Genomic DNA, 16194 nt, shown 5'->3' with positions numbered 1-16194 from the left:
CGGCGCTCCGGGACTGGCGGAGAGCGGCCGGGCTGAACCAAGAGCCGCCTCCGCCCCGGCCCGGCCCGCAGCCGGTGAGAGCCCGGGGCTGGCGGCCGCTCGGAGGGAGGCTGGGGGAGGGGAGGGGAGGGGGGGTCCCCGGGTCGGTTTCCCGGGAGGGGGAGGGCGTCGCGGCGGCTTCGATCCGGTGGCCCCGAGCCTCGGCATCAAGCCTCATCGGCGTAAAGCCCTCGGCGTTCGTCTCCCGGTAACCGTTTCTCCGCCTCTCTTCTCCCCCGGTGCCCCTCCGTGCGAAGGTCAGATGTTCCCCCGCCTCGTCGGGAAGACAAGCGGCTCCGGGACCCGCTGAGCACCGATCCGCTTCTGCTCCGGACCATGGACTCATTGAGGCCGCCCCGGGTGTGAAAATGTCCAACAGCAACCGGGAGCTGGTGATCGACTTCGTGTCCTACAAACTCTCGCAGAAGGGATACAGCTGGAGCCAGCTGGAGGAGGAGGAGGGAGGAGGATGAGCACAGGACTGACCTCCCCCCCGAGGAGCCCGAGACGGGCGGCGTGCTCAACGGGAGCCCCTCCTGGCACCCACACGTAGTGAACGGAGCCCCCGCGCACCGGAGCGGCCCGGAGCCGGCCCGGGGGGGGGTCCCGGGGTCCCGGGTGCGTCAGGCGCTGCGGGAGGCGGGGGACGAGTTCGAGCTGAGGTACAGGAGAGCCTTCAGCGACCTCACCTCCCAGCTCCACATCACCCTGGGCACTGCCTACCAGAGCTTCGAGCAGGTCGTCAACGAACTCTTTCCGCGACGGGGTGAACTGGGGCCGCATCGTGGCCTTCTTCTCCTTCGGGGGGCCCTCTGTGTGGAGAGCGTGGACAAGGAGATGCGGGTGCTGGTGGGACGCATTGTGTCCTGGATGACCACCTACCTGACCGACCACCTGGACCCCTGGATCCAGGAGAACGGCGGATGGGTAAGAGATCCTTCTGATGATGGAGAAAGGGGGGGATGGCTGCCCCCCTACCCCACCCCCTGCCTCGCTCTGCTCATGTCCTGGGGCTCGCTGGGGTAGTGACCCCTGGTATTCCCCCCCCTCTGTGCTTTCTGCCCCCCAGAGGGTCCATCCCCCCCCCACGGTTTGTGCTCGGTGTCCTTCCCCATCCCTGTTTTGTCTCCTCCTCCCCGGGTGTTATGTAAAAGACCTGCTTTCCCAGAGCCCTTGGAAATGTAATGTCACCCAAGCTGGTTCTTCCAGCCCTGTTCCTGGTGTCATTTCACAGCAGGGAGTGGATGGAGCTTCCTCCCCTCCTCCCCGCAGTGCCCGGGTTCTGCCTCCGGGAGTCGGGGCTGTGCCTCCCGCGGGGCCCCGGGCAGATCCCGGGGGGTGTGTGTGAGCTGGGGAGGTGAGAGCACAACCCCTGCTCCGGGAAAGCTGCTGAACCTCCAGCTGCTTCTCTCTTGGCAGGAGCGATGCTCCCAGCTGCCCCAGCAGCACACCCCAGCAGCTCCCACTGGTGAGGCATTAACATGAATAAGCATTTCTCCAGGAAGCATTCCTGAAATGCCGGGTCCGGCTGCGCTGCCTGGGACCGGGGGTGACCTACAGATGTCTCCAGTTTGCTCTTTTGCTTCTGCATCTGGGTGATTCCCTTCTCCTGGTGCTGGCTGGGAAGTGTTGGTGCTGCCTGGCCTCAACATCCGAGCCCTGGGAACTGCCAGGGCTGGGGGGCTGGGGGAGGGAATTGCTTCCTTGGCAGCTTGGGGAGCCCGAGCCTTCCAGCCCTGCTCATCCCCCGGTGCAGCAGCAGCTCTGGAGGAGGGGGCAGCACCCCCGAGCCCCCCCTTGTGCTCTGCACCCCCCTGCAGAGCTCCCTGGGCCCGGGTCCTCCGTGCCAGGGCCGTGGGAGCAGAGGGGAAGCCAGTGCACCCAGGGAGAGGGAACAGGTTCACCCAGGGTGCAGGAATTCCAGGAATGTGGGTGCCCTGGGGCAGTGCCTGGGTGGGGCAGCTCAGGAGGAGCTGGGTTTGGGTGAATAACCCGGGATCTGGTGACCATTTCATCAGCCTGCAGCTGGCCCAGCAGCTCTCATCCTGCAGAGAGCCCTGGCCAAAGCAGAGTTGCTTCCCCCCCCTCCTCCTCCTCCTCTTCCCTCCCCTCTGGCTTTGGCTTTTAAAGCCACAGATTAGTCTTGGAATTGAGTGATCAAATTGAGGTTTCCAGGCCTGGTGTGGCTGTTGCTGTTAGTGACGGGTCGGGCTGTATCCTGGAGACCTGGGCGATAATGCAATCTGATTTTTTGTAAATGAACTCTCTGGGGGATTTAGATTAAATCACTGGTGGAAAATCACTGGTCCCTGCTTGCAGGGAATGAAATACCTCCTCCCTCTCTTCCCCACCCCCAACCAGCACGATTCAGACTCTACAATTTTTTTTATTTTGTGTGTGTGTGTCTTTTAAATTAATTGTTTGGAACAAATATTTGTTCAACAGATTGCAGAAGGGTCAGGACTCCTCTCTATCTGACCCACCCACCAGCTCTTGCTTTGGAGATCACCGTGAGCTGTGTTTCCCACCCCAGGGAGCAGCTTTGCTCTCTTCTACCCTTGAGCAGGGTTTCCAACTTCCCAGCCCAGGCAGGACTGGGATGTAGTGGAGGGGGATCCACCCCCACCAGCCACCAAAAAAAAGAAAAAAAGCAGCTTTGAGCAGCATGTAGAGCCCAGCTCAGGGTGTGTTTGGTGTCTCAGCTGTGGTTTTCCTCCTCTCTCAGCTTTCCCCAGGTCCCTTCTGCCCCTCCACAGGCAGCAGGGGGGCCACGAGAGCCCCTCAGAGCCTGCCTGGGGATGCTCTGCTTCTCTCTCCCACGACTTCAGCTGCAGGGAGCAAGCTGGTGGCCTGCTGCCAGCCCTCCCTGCCAGGGGACAGTGCCATCCCCTGCTGGCTGTCACACTGAGGGTCCCTCTCTGCCCCTCCCGTGTGCCCAGGGAGCCCTTTGGAGCTGTGGGACTCTGTCCCCCTGCCAGCAAAGCTCTCCAGAGGGAGGTGCAGCAGGCAGGTCTGGCCCAGAGGGATGCAGGTTGTGGCAGGTCTGCTTGGCAGGGCCCTCAGGTGTTTTTTTTTTGGGGGGTTTTGCAGCATTTTTCTTCCCGGAAAGCCCCTCTGAAAGGGGGAAGCAGAGCACAGCTCCCTCCCAGCTCCATTCCCCAGCAGTGGAACTAAGGAGATGGGATGGCTGTGGGGTGCTGGTTGCCTTTGGAGGTGTCTGCTGAGGCTGCTGGGGTGCTGTCTCCTTCAGCAATCCTTCTTGGAGGGCAGGGGGGACGGGGTGAAACCTCAGTGCCTGGTGGCAGCAGGGCTGCTGCTGCCCTCTCTGCAGTCAGAAAACAAACCCGGGTGACCCAAGGGGGATGTTCCACATCCAGCCCTGCTGAGCCCTGGGAATCAGAGGGCAGGATTCTCCCTGGGAGAGCTGGTGTGAGGTGCAGGCAGGGATCCCAGCAGGGATCTGGAGTCCTGGGGGGAGAAATCTGGAGGAAGGGGAAGCAGAGGGTGAGCCTGGCAGGCAGAGAGGTTCTGGGTGGGTGGGATCTGTTGTGAGCTGTGGGTCCTGGCTGGCTCTGCCCCTCCAGGGATTGCCAGATCTACTGCAAGGCTCCAGCTACCTCCAGGGTGGGATTTGGAGTCAGATCTGTGGGCACAGGCAGGAGGTTTCCTGTGTGCAGGGCGTGTGGTGCAGAGCAGCACGAAGGGGCTGTGCCAGGCAAACAGTGTCACCAATCTGTGACATCTGAATCCTGACAAACTGGACTGGGCTGAAGGAGGAGGGATTGCCTCTGCCCTTGGCTCTGGGCTGGCCCTGGCCAGGCAGGGTGCTGGGATGGAGGGGTTGTGTGGCTCTGCAGGGCATGGCAGCTGCTGGTTCTGGTTGGGGAAAACCCTCTAGAAGATGTCCATGCAGCAGACTCATTTTCTGTCCTTTTAATTTTTTTTTTTCTTGAATGGTAGGAAATGACTCAGCCTGTGTCATATGACAGAGTGCAGCTGGGATTTCATCCTGTGCTCTTGATCCAACCTTCTCAATGGGGTCGGGTTGGGAGCCAGACTTGGATCCTCAGCTCTTCAGAAATCCTTTTGGCCCCGAGCTGTTGTCCTGGTGTCCCACACAGGCTTCCCTCAGCCCCTCTGTTATCCAGCCCATCCCTGCAGCCCCAGGATCCTCATGCCTTGTTGGTTCCAGCTTTTTGGGCAGTGTGACATTGAACCCTGTGCCCCGAGACCCAGACAGGAGCTGGGGGTGCATGAAGGGGCACACCAGAGCCTCTCAGCTCCCCTGGGACAAATCCTGATTGCCAGAGCTCTGCGTGTCACCCCTTGGGCTTTGGGGATGCCCCTGCTCAGCTGCACCAGTGCTTTCCTCTCTGTCCTCTGGAATTATTTTACTCTCTGAAGCGATGCCCACACTGTCACCCCCTGCTTGGGATGAAAGAACACCCATCCCCTGCCAGCTGAGCCCCTCGTGTCCCCCCACAGGACAGGGGCTTCCTCCCCCTGCTGGGAGCTGCTGCTGGCAGGGCTGGGGCTTGGGATGGACCAGGGAGCTGCATCCTGGCTGGAAATCCCTGGCAGCTCCCTGGCAGCTCCCTGGCAGCTCCCTGGCAGCTCCTTGCCCTGCCTGCGACCTGGGAGGTTTTTCTGCAGCTCTCTCCAGGAAATGCCATTGCAATGACTTCCACTGGAGCTTCCTGCCCGGCCCGCAGCAGCATTCCAGAGCCATGCAGAGGCCAATGTGCAGTTTTCAGGGCTTTGCTTTTCTCCCCATTTCTCCTTCTTTGGGGCCCTGCCTGTCCCCCCACACACACTGCAGTGTGCCCAGCAGTTTGCTTACGTTCCTTAACACTGAGGCTGGAGCAGGGGAAGCTCCTGCCCAGCACTGGCTGCAGCTCAGAGCAGCCCACTTAACCCTGGGGTCTTCCAGCAGAAGGGATAACGTTTCCTTCCCTCCCAGGGGAGCCACTGGGAACTTGGATTCTTGAGGCATGCAGGTTCTTTAATCCGAGGCATGAAGTGTCATTTCAAAAAAAAAAAAAACCCAAGGCCCTGTGAACTAATTATCAGCCTGTTCCTTGCTGCTCTGTGTTCACAGCTGCTCTCGGTAAGGTCAGCCCTGAGCATCCTGCTCTGAAACTGGAGCTGGGTCCCCCCGAGCACTGCCTGAGGTCTGTCCCATCCCAGCAGCCACGGGATGTCCCCATCCCTGCCCCAGCCAACGTGCTGGGATGGAGCCCCCACAGCTCTCTGTGTGTGTCTGGGTGCTGCCCTGACTGCCCTGGGGCTCTCTGCAGCCCTGGGCCACCCTGGGTATGGGCTGAGCAGTGCCACGAGGCTTCAAGGCCTTTGCTTCAGCTTCCCTGCTTTGATTTATTATTTTTTTTTACCCAGGCTGCTGACGGCTGCAGGCACAGCCCCATCCTGACGTCTGCACGGAGTGTTTCTCTTGCAGCTCTTTCCCCACTCGCTGTAAACCCCGAGTATTCCCAGGAGGAGCTGGGGGAAGGGATGGAGATCTCTTGTAGGAGTGTTGCAGACCTGCTGAACCCAGAGCAGAGGGACTGGTGGTGGCTGCTGCCCCGGGGGGAGCAGAACGGGGCTGGGGGCAGCTGCTCCCTCCCCTCTGGGCACCTCGATAGCAGTGGAGACTTTGCCCTCCCCGGTGGCTGATTCAGAGCCCAGGTATGCTCTGCCCCAGCCACTGCTCCTCCTGCCTCCCCGAGGATGTTACCCTGCAGCACCATTGTTCTGAGCAACTAAAGATTAACAAGGGCAGGGGAGGCATGAAAGGGAAGCAGTGTCCCTGCCTGCCAGGGCACTCCTTGCTTGGCCTTGGACAGGGAAACCAACCAGGGAAGGGTGTGCAGGGGGGGCAGGATGGCTCTGAATTCCCACTCCTGAGTGTCCTTGGGATTCCAGGGGCTCCCATCAGGGGCTGGTACAGAACCACAGCCTCCCCCGCAGCGTGCCCGGGGGACACACACATGGGGGGGGGGCTTTGCCTCTGCTGGGGGCTGGCCCTGCCCTCCCTGGGGTGGGGAGGGGGCTCCTCTGGGCCACAGGAGGGCCCAGGGGCTGCCGGGGGGGCAGGGGCTGTGGGGGCAGAGCCGTTGGCAGATGGTCCCAGCTGGGCTCCCTGGGGTGCAGGTGCAGGTTTCAGGCCCATCCTTTGCTGGGAGGTTGGAGGGGGCTGAGCTGTGCCCGCTGCCTGCTGGGGAGCTGTGACCTACTTGTGCTGCTCTGGAAAGGCTCCTTCTATTTATTTATATAGAGAGATTTTATTTTTTTTTTTCCTAATTATTATTTTTAAGTATGTTGCTTTTCCTCATGGTTAATTTAGTACAGAGAAAATGACCAAGCAGCCTGTGGGGAGCTGCTGGGGTGGGAAGGGGGTGCTGGGGTGGGAGGGGGTGCTGGGTGCTGCCTCCATCCTCTCCCCAGCCCCGTGCCTTCCCTCGGACACGTGCTCACGTGTACCAGCCCGGTGCTGTCTCCCAGGATCTCTTTAATGGGAAACCCAATGCACTCAGCAATGCTGCTGCTGCTGCTGCTGCTGCTGCTGCCTCCGGGGCAGGCAGGGATGGATCTGGAGCATTAGGCAGAGAGGGACTGGCTGGATGCTGGGCTGGATGCTGGGAGGCTCTCAGGAGGCTTTGGGCTGCTCACTCAGCCACCCCCTGCCCCTCTGTCACTCAGCATGCCCAGGAAGGGTGAGGGGCTCCATCTGCCAAGAGGGAAGTTCCTTGGGGAAAGCTGCTTGGATTTATTGCATTATCCTCCTCCTTGCTCCAGCCTGTGTTTCAGCTGTGTCTGCAGACCCAGCTTCTCCTCTGAGTGGATCCAATTAGGAGCTGGGTTCTGGCAGGAGCCTCCTGCCCAGGGAGGTGCTCTGGAGGTGAGGAGCTCAGGGGCTCAGCCTCTGCCCCTTCTCCTGATCTCTGGAGCTCCAGCCCCAAGCTCTGAGGGAAACTGAGGCAGGTGTCCTCTGTTCCACCAAGAGCAGGAAGGTTCTCCCTGCACACTGAAACCAAACACCCCAAACCCTGAGGGCTCAGAGCAGGAGCTGCTCCCTGGGGCTGGGAGGCAGAGGGGTCCTGGAGCTGTGTGCTGGGGAGAGCTGTGCACCCCAGGAGAGGGGAGTGCTGGAGCTGCTGCTTCCCTGAGGAGAGGGAAGGGGGTTATTCCCTAATGGAGGGTGATGGGGGAAGCTCAGAGAAGAGGCCAGGGCTGGCATGGAGCTTGTTGAGCTTGAACACAGCTCCCACACACTCACCACAGAGCTGTGGAATTGTTGGATCAGTTTGGTTGGAAAAGACCTTTGAGCCCATCCAGTCCAACCCTTCCCCCAGCACTGCCCAGGCCACCCCATGTCCCTCATCCCCATATCCCCAGGGCTCTGAAACCCCTCCAGGGATGATGGGGACTCCAGCCCTGCCCTGGGCAGCCTGGGCCAGGCCCTGACAACCCTTTCCAGGCAGAAATTGTTCCCCAGCTCCAACCTAAACCTCCCCTGGCACAACTTGAGGCCTTTTCCTCTTGTCCCATCCCTTGCTCCTGGGGAGCAGGGCCCAACCCCTCAGCTCCATCCTCCTTTCAGGAGGCAGAGGGTGAGCAGCTCTCCCTGTGCATCACTTCAGGAGTGAGGCTGGGGACACCAGGAGCCTTGTGCAGGGAGCATGGCTGGTGGCAGTAGGTGACATTGCTCAGTGCTGGGGCTGTGTGTGTGTGTGTGTCCCTGGGTGATGTCCCCATGACACCAGGGGTTGGTACCTGTGAATCAGCCCTCAGAGCTGTGTGGCATCAGAGCCACCCTGCTGGTGTGGCTCACAGGGTATTTAGCTTGCTGGAGAGCTAATATCTTTTATTAGAGCAACTGACCTCATTTAGAAGCTTCCAGTGCACCAGCCAATGATTATTTCATGCAACAACACGGATGGAGGAGCCCAGGGCAGAGCACAAGGTCTCCTTCTCGTGCTGCTCCACGTTTGCTGCATCAGCTGCCTCCTCTGCTTCCTGCCCTCAAGTCAGCAAGAGTTTTGCTAAAAGGGACTCAGTGGCCTGAATCGTTGGAGATTTCATGTGGACTAACAGGAAGTGAAAACAGAATGAGCACATCTTCCTGCCCCTCCACCCTTTCCCCTTTTTTTTTATTTTTTCATTCAAGTGCCATGTCAGAGTTGTCCCAAGCACCAGCAGCTCCAGGCAGGAGAACCAAGTGGCCCTTCCCCAAGACCCAATCCCCCTGGGAACCATCCCTGCACCCATCCTGCTCCTTCAGGCTCTGGCACTGCAGCTCTTCCCAGCAGGATACAAATCCCAGGAATCACGGAATCCCAGACTGGTTTGGGTTGGAAGGGACCTTGGGAGCTCATCCAGGTCCATTCCCAACCATGGGCAGGGACCCTTCCCCCAGCCCAGGGTGCTCCAAGCCCCATCCAGCCTGGAATGAGACCCTGCCAGGGATGGGGCAGCCACAGCTTCTGGGGACAGCCTGGGACAGGGGCTCAGCACCCTCACCCCAAAGAATTGCTTCCCTGTCTCTAACCCAAACCTCTCCAAGTTTTAACCCATTTCCCTCATCCCCTCCCTACCCCCCATGCCCAAAGCCCTCCCCCAGCTTTCCTGTAGCCCCTGCAGATATTGGGAGGTTGCTCTGAGCTCACAGCCACCCCAACTTCCCCATCCTGTCCTCTCAGGGGGTGCTCAGCCCTCTGAGCATTGGGGTGGTTCTGCTGCCAGCATCCAGGGCTCACTCCCAGGCAGGAGGGGCCCTGCAGGTACCCCAGGGCAGGGTCTGAGGTCTGAGGAGAGAGGTGACAAGGTGCAGATTGAGGTGGGGAACAGGGAAATCAAAGGCAGAGCCTTCCCCAACACCCCCCCCTGAGTGTGCCCCTGACACAGGGCAGGACAGGGGCTCAGACACCATCTGTGCTGTGGGGGGAAGCACCAGAGAGCATCTTCCCTCTGCCTGTTCCACTTAATGCCCTTTGGAAAACAATCCCATTCCCAGCAGGTGCTAATCTCTCCCGTGGATCCTGCTCAGCCCCATGTGCTCTGTGCCTTTGTGTCCCAGCTCTGTCCCCTCCAGGAGCCCTCAGCACCCTCATCCTCCTCAGCCCGCTCGGTTCTGGCACAAACACCCCTGGAAAAGGGGTGCAGAGGAGCTTGTCACTGGCACCACCTCCTGCTCCAGCACCCCTGGGTGTCTCAGCAGATCCCTGGAAGGAGCAGCAGAGTTCCCAGCTCCCCAGCAGCCTCCCAGGGCAGGGACAGGGGCAGGGACAGGGGTCACAGCTGTCACCTTGGCCCCTTTCATCTCTTTGGAAAAGGCTGAAATGGTGCTGAGTGCTGTGGGGGGGTTGCAGCTTCCCTGGAGCTGGTGATGGAGCAGTTTGACAGGAGGGCTGGGGGGTGCTGCCCAGGGGGTGCTTCTGGGCAGAGGAGAGGTGGCTTGGGCCCCCCAGGGATGAAGCCCCCCAGCTTTGTTGAATCCCCTCAGGTTTGTTGAATCTCCCCAGGTCTGTTGCAGCCCCCCAGCTTTGTTGCAGCCCCCCCCCCAGCTTTGTTGGAGTCCCCAGATCTTTGTTGCAGCCCCCCAGGTTTGTTGGAGCCCCCCAGGGCAGCCCCAGCATGTGGCTGGGGGGGCAGAGGCCATGTTTTGGGGTACTGAACCCTTTCCAGGTGCTGGATGTGTCCCATGGGTTTCTGGCAGTGCAGAGTCCTGGAGCTGGGGCAGGACCAGCACCCAGCACCCCATCATCCCCAGTGGGGGCAGAGGCTGCAGGCTCTGGTGGTCTCTGCCATTGTCCTGCAGGTCAGCAGGAGGTGATCCCAGGAGGTCACCAGTTGTGTAACCTCGGGCTGGCTCTCCAGAGCCCTGGCACATGTCCCTCTGCTGTCCCCAGAGCCCCAGTCCCTGGTGACACTGGGGACCCCTGGCTGGCTCCGTGCCTTTTCCTGGGGTCCTGCCTGGGTGCTACAGGCAGAGTGCTCTGACTGTCCCTGCTCTGACTGTCCCTGTTCAGTGTGACTGTCCCTGCTTGGTGTGACTGTCCCTGCTCTGACAGTCCCTGCTCTGTCCCTGTCCTCTGTCCCCTCCTGTTGCTCAGGGGCTCCGTGGATGTGGCTGCTCCCAGGGCCACCACACTCTGCTGTGTCTGGGGGAGCAGAGGGGCCTCGGGTGTCCCTTCCCCAGGGCACAGGGTCCATCAGGGCTGTGTCCACAGCATTCCCGTGGCAGCTTTGGGAATACTCATGGATTTTTTTTTCTTTTCTGTGAGATCCCAGCTGCCTTTCCCCCCCTCCAGCCTCCCATATGCTGCTCCCTGGGGTGAGCTGGGGGGGGCCAGGGAGGACAGGGGGATTAGGGGGGTGCAGAGGGGTCAGGGGAGCAGGGGGTCAGGGAGGAGGTTGCTGGGGTGCAGGGGGTCAGGGAGCAGGTTGCTGGGGTGCAGGGGGTCAGGGAGCAGGTTGCTGGGGTGCAGGGCTTTGCTGTGTTCTGTGCCAAGCTGCTGCCCTCCATTTTCCACACTTGTCCCAGCACAGAGCTGTTCCCAGCAGCTCCTCCACACACATCTGCCCCTCCAGGTGACTCTGCTCCCTGCCAGCCCTCAGCCCCACACCTCTCAGCAGTGACACAGCTGGAGTTACAGCCCAGGTGTAGCAGAAACAACCTTGTTTGCAGGTGAAACACTGCCTGGTGAGGGCTGCTCTGGCTCTGTGGGTGCCATCCAGGAACACCACTGAGCTGTCCCACAGCAGAACCAACCCCTCTTGGATGGAACATGTTAAGATCTTGGGTGGGGAAGGCAGAGTGGGTGTCTGGCAGGGGTGTAGCTCCTGCTGCAGTCAGAGTCTCCATGGTGAAGTCACACCAAGAGCCTCACCATGAGGAGCCCTGGCAGAGCCTGGCTCTTCCCTGCTCTGTGATGGTGTCTTGGGGACCTCCAAACCCCTCCCTGTGCAGGGGACACTTTGAGGACCCAAACACTGCCCTGGGGGGCTCAGTACCCACATCTGCCTCCTTCACCTCCCCTCCTCAATCCTCATCCCCCCATTCCTGGGGTTTATCAGGAAAGAGGAACCTGCTCTGCTCTGCTGGCCCTGAATGGGATCCAGCCTGGCCCGGGGAGGTGCTGGGGCAGTGCTGATGAATGAAACCTGATGAAATTTCAGCTAGGGGATGAAACTTCGGGTCTTCCCCTTCCCGTTTCCTCTGCCAAACCTCAGCCTCAGCAGTGCCTGTGAAGCTGCTCTCCCACCCCAGGCACTGGGGCTCAGCTCTGCTGCTCCCTCCCCTCTGCCACAGCCCCGGCTGTGTCACTGGGCAGGGTTTAAACCTCTGCTGGGCTGTGTTCTGGGGCACTGCAGGTGTCCTGGGAGCTTTTGGACCTGCAGAACCTCCCTGACCCAGCTCTGTGGGCTCTGACACTGCTGCAGCCTGGACCTCCGGGTGCTCTGTCCCCTGAGAGCTGGAGGGAAAGTCCCCTCCCTGCAAGGAAAACATCCCTGAGCTGGGGCTGGGTTTGTTGAGGGACAGAACCTCCCCAGAGCATCCTCCTCCCCCCGAGGTGTCCATCCCCGGGTGTGTGGTGCTGGAACATCCTGTCCTCAGGGTGCTCCGGGACACCCAGTGCTGTTGCTACCACAGTCCTTGTGATCGACTCAGGAATTCCAAATATTTCCTCCCAGATAAAGGTGACTGAGGGAGGCCAGAAATATCTGGACGTGTCTGGGCAAGCCTTGAGATCCCAAACACCAGACTGGGGAGGTCAGGATGGCGACTGGGAGCACTGGGGCTTCAGGTGCAGAGCAGCCCAGGCTGGGGGTGGTGTGGGAGCTGCCTGTGCCCAACCTCCAGCTCCCTGCTCTGGGGTCTCCTTTCCCAGGGAACATCTTCCCAGCAGAGATCCAAGGCGTGGGGCTGTGTCCCCAGCCTCTGCTGCTCCATTCCAGGGGGGGAATGTCCCCTCCTCCTGTCCCCTCCCTGCCCACCCGGGGCTCTTGTCGTGCTCTCCTCCGCCTGGAGCACCCGATAGCTCTGCCCTCACCCTCTGCCATTTATCTCTTGTGCACCAAACACTTCCTTTTCTTAGAAGCTGTGGGCTTCAAAACATGATTCTTGGAACTGCCTTTCCCCCAGCTCGGCAGCACAGGGGCTGGGCTGGGCCTGCCTGTTCCCTGTTCCCTGCCTGTTCCCTGCTCCCTGTTCCCTGCCTGCTCCCTGTTCCCTGCTCCCTGCCCAGCTCCAGGGCCTCTCCTGGTGTTGGCTCTGTGCCTCTGTGGTCCCTTCCTGGGCTCTGTGGGGCTCTGGGTGGGACAGAGCTCATTCCCCCCTGCAGCAAAGTGTCTTTTCCTGGGGGACACCTCCCAGGGTGCAGCCTCCTCCCTCCCTTGGCATCCCTGGGACGTGTGTCCCATGGAAGGACCTTCCCAGGGCTCAGAGCCCTGGAGCAGAGGGGTGTGGAATCCCAGACTGGTTTTGGGTTGGAAGGGACCTCGGAGATCATCCATTTGCAGCAGCCCTGCTCGGGCAGGGGCACAGCATGGCCCAGTGGGACATGAGCTGCCTTCTGCTGCCCTGGGTGGGTGCTGGGAGCCACAGGGGTGGCAGCAGCAGTGACACAGCCTGGGGTGAGTTAGCAAAGTCCCTGTTGTCCCAGCACCCTGCTCCTGGGGCTGCTGATACCTCCTTGTGGTAAGGGGATGGCAAAAGGCAACTAGGGGAGCCCCGAGGTGCTGGAGATGGTGTCTGGTGGGGTGAGGTGCCCGCTCACCTGGCAGGCTCTTCAGATACCTGATTTCTCCTCGGGGGAGGCCAAGGAGGGGCCACAGCCCCTGGGAATGGGCATGTCTGGCTGCTGCCTCTGTGTCTGGCAGGGTGAGGGGGTTCCCCCTCTGCCTGGGGAAGCCAGGGGACTGTCACCACCTTCCCACGGGTGGGAAGCACCCAGGCAGAGCTGGCAGCCCCTGGGGGGGCAGGGATGCTGCCCCTGGCTGGTGACAGAAGCACAGCTCAGCCAGGGCTTATCTCTGCTTTCCCAGAGCTGCCGGGTTACTGGAACTGCATCCACTTATCAGGGAGAGGCTGCTGGGAAGATGGGCTGGAGGGTGACAGCCCTGGGCCCTGCTGCCCCCCAGCTCAGGGCTCCAGCTCCTGCTGGCCCTGGGGCTGCTGCTGGGTCCTGATAAGCCCAGGAGCTGCTGGGGTCTCAGGTTGATGCCTCCTGTCCCTGTGTGTGGCCCGGGGGTCTCATCAGCTGTCCCAGGGGAGCAGGAGGGGTGGGTGGGTGCTGTGGGGATGCCGTGGGGCAGGGGGAGAGCCTGGGTCCTTCAGCTCTGTCTCTGACCTCCATGCCCCCCAGGCCATGGCCATGGCCATGTCCCCAGCCCTGTCACCCCCATCCAGGTGGCTCTCACTGCAGCCTGGAGGTGTCCAGGGGGGACAGGCTGGGCTGGAGTCACCACATTCCTTGGCCTGCCTGGAGCCTGGGAAAGGCAGGGCTTTGCCAACCCAGGGTCTGCCTTCAGCACAGGGATCCACAGAATCAACATCAGGATAACTGGGGAGCAGTGGAGCACCCACTGGGGATGGTGCACAGGGAGGGAGTGCACAGGGTGGGCTCCTGCTGCACCCACCCCACTGCTGCTCCCCCCGTGGGATGCTGCCCAGCCTTTTCCTGCTGCCATGATTTCTCTCACACTTCACTGCTAATTTTAGAGGGCAGGTGGTGCAGCTCCTGCCCTGCCTGCTCTTCTCCTTCCAAACCCTCCCTGGCATCCCCTGCTCCTCCCGGGGTGATTCCCAGCAGGGGGTGCCCATCACCCACCCCCTCCCCACCCCGCCTTTCCTGCCCTCTCCCCTCCAGGAGCCCTGGGAAGCATCAGGGAGGGTCTTGGTGCCCCCTTCCACCCCTCTCCTCACCTCTCTCCTCCTCCTCCTTGCCCCCCAGGAGCGCTTTGTGGACCTGTACGGGAACGATGCTGCTGCCGAGGTGAGGAAGGGGCAGGAGAACTTCAACAAGTGGCTCCTGACCGGGGCCACGGTGGCCGGGGTGCTCCTGCTGGGATCCCTGCTGAGCCGCAAGTGACCCGGGACCACCGCCAGGACCACCACCACCACCAGGACCACCACCACCACCACCACCGTGTCCCTCTCCCTGGCACCGGGACGGCCGCGCCTTCACCGCCACATCCACCGCACTCCGCTCCCCAGCACGGGGGGGACACACACACAGCCCCCCCCGGGCCAGCACCCTGATCCACGGAGCTCTCCCCCTCCCCACCCCCCCAACACTCCCTCCATGCTGCAGCCCCTCTCCTGGCAGCCCCCCACCCCCTTCTCCCTTCCCCTTGTGTTTTAAAGGTGCCCCCCGGCCAGCGGCCCTGGGGGTGCAGGTGGTGGGGGCAGTGCTGGTCAGAGGGTGTCCCAGCCCCAGATCACTTTGAAAAGAATAAACAGACTTATTTTTGCATGTGTGAGTGCGTGTGTGTGTGGATGTGTCACTAATATAAGGTGTGTGTGTGTGTGTGTGTCCCAGACAGAGCAAGGGTCCCAAGGGTCCAGGCTCCGTGTCCCCGTCCCCACCACCCCCTGGCACCAGGCAGGCTGCTGGAGGGGACCAAGTGTCCCTGCAGTGTCTCCGTCCTGTCCCTGCTCCCTCCAAGCAGAGAAAGTCCCTGGGGAGGAAGAGGCAGAGGCCGGGGTGTCCTGGTGTCACCCCCTCAGCCCCTTTGTCCCCAGAGAGCAGCTGGGGGGCTGGTCCTGGGGGGTGACAGTGTGTGCTGGGCCCGGTTTGAAGGGATCCTCCTCCCTCTGAATGTAGATTGTGGGGCCCTGCTCATCCCCCCAGCCATGCCCCCTCCTCCAGGCAGCAAAGGAGGGAGCCAGGCAGGGTGGGGAGCACTTTCCCCAGCCCCCACCCTGCTAAAAGGGGCTCTGTGGAGAGCTGGAGGGGGGAGGTTGTCCAAAAAGTGCAGGAATAGTGATCCAGGAGAGGTGGAAGGGACTGGGTGGGCACCAGTGCCCCTGCCTGTTACAGGGTGGGTGACAGGACAGCCCCACCAGTGCCCCGGGGAGGTGGGAGCGAGGGCTGGCACCATCCCCCCCACCAGACCCCCTCCCTGGGGGTCTCTGTAGTGCAGGCAGACCCTGCCCATGGCCTGGCTGTGAGGGGTGTGTGCAGTGCAGAGGTGTTGGCTTCCCCCTTCCCCGGGGGCTTTTGAGTTGAAATTAGCTGAAATTACCTCCCAAAACATCCCCCCTCCCCCAAAACCCCTCGGAGCCCCCCCTCTCCCCTTACCCCTGGGGGTCCAGCTGTGTGTGCTCTGCTGTACATATCCGAGTAGGTTTTAATTCTCTTTTTTTTTTTGTGAATACTCCTTAATGCTATTTTTGTTATCTTGTCTGTCTGTATTTATGTGTGGGACCGTGCTCCCTGCAGAGGCCAAGGTGGGATGGTGGCAGAGGGGGGGTTCTGGGAGGGGGGAAACAGAGGCTCCAGGGGGGTCTCACCAAGCACGGGCTCACGTCCCCCCGCGTTGGATCCGATCCCGGCACCCGCCGATCCTCTGGGGTGGGATCCAACGGGGGGGATGGGAGTTTTAGCATTAGCCCTGTGGAAAAGCTTCGGTTTGCAGGTGGAGGTGAGTCCACTAATAAACTCTTTGTCATTGAAAGTGCCCAGAGTGCTGTGGTTTTTGAGGAGGGATTGGGTTTTTGGAGGAGGAACAGGGTCCTCCAAGGCTTTCGAGTTGAAATTTGCTGGAATGAGCTTCCAAAATACCCCAGATTCCCTTGGAAGTTCCCCCCCCCGTGTGTGTGTGCTCTGGGGGAGGGTTGGGGGGTCTGGGTGTGGGGGTGTTATCCCAAGGCTCGGGGGTGTTATCCCAAGGGTTGGGGGGTGTTATCCCAAGGGTTGGGGGGTGAGGTGCTGCCTGCTGGGGATTAAACGTTGGGAGTGGGTCGTGGTGCTGGGGTGGGGAGTTGAGGGGTCAAGTCAGGCTTGGATGGGCTGGGAGGGGATGGTTTGGGGTTCCAGGGGCAGGCGGAGAATCCAGGGGGGGCGGGGGGGGGGGGTGGGGAGAGCATCCAGGGATTCAGGGAGAGCATCCAGAAGGGACCCAGGGCCTCGCTGAGTCCCACACCCCCCA

At 61.2% G+C, this 16194-nt stretch overlaps 1 protein-coding gene across 1 annotated transcript; it reads left to right on the top strand.

Moving 5' to 3' along the window:
* Window positions 1-105: 105 nt before the first annotated feature.
* On the top strand, window positions 106-15720 carry BCL2L1 (BCL2 like 1). Its single transcript, XM_030463375.1, is given in 5 exon segments — window positions 106-509; window positions 511-792; window positions 794-845; window positions 848-966; window positions 13995-15720. Coding segments are annotated over 5 exon segments (693 nt in total). The 5' UTR covers window positions 106-407; the 3' UTR covers window positions 14133-15720.
* The last annotated feature ends 474 nt before the right edge of the window (window positions 15721-16194 follow it).

The sequence above is a fragment of the Calypte anna genome, chromosome 20, assembly GCF_003957555.1.
Source record: "Calypte anna isolate BGI_N300 chromosome 20, bCalAnn1_v1.p, whole genome shotgun sequence".
NCBI classification, from domain to species: domain Eukaryota; kingdom Metazoa; phylum Chordata; class Aves; order Apodiformes; family Trochilidae; genus Calypte; species Calypte anna.
The sequence above is the reverse complement of the archived record's forward strand: the minus strand, read 5'-3'. Positions and strand labels throughout refer to the sequence as shown.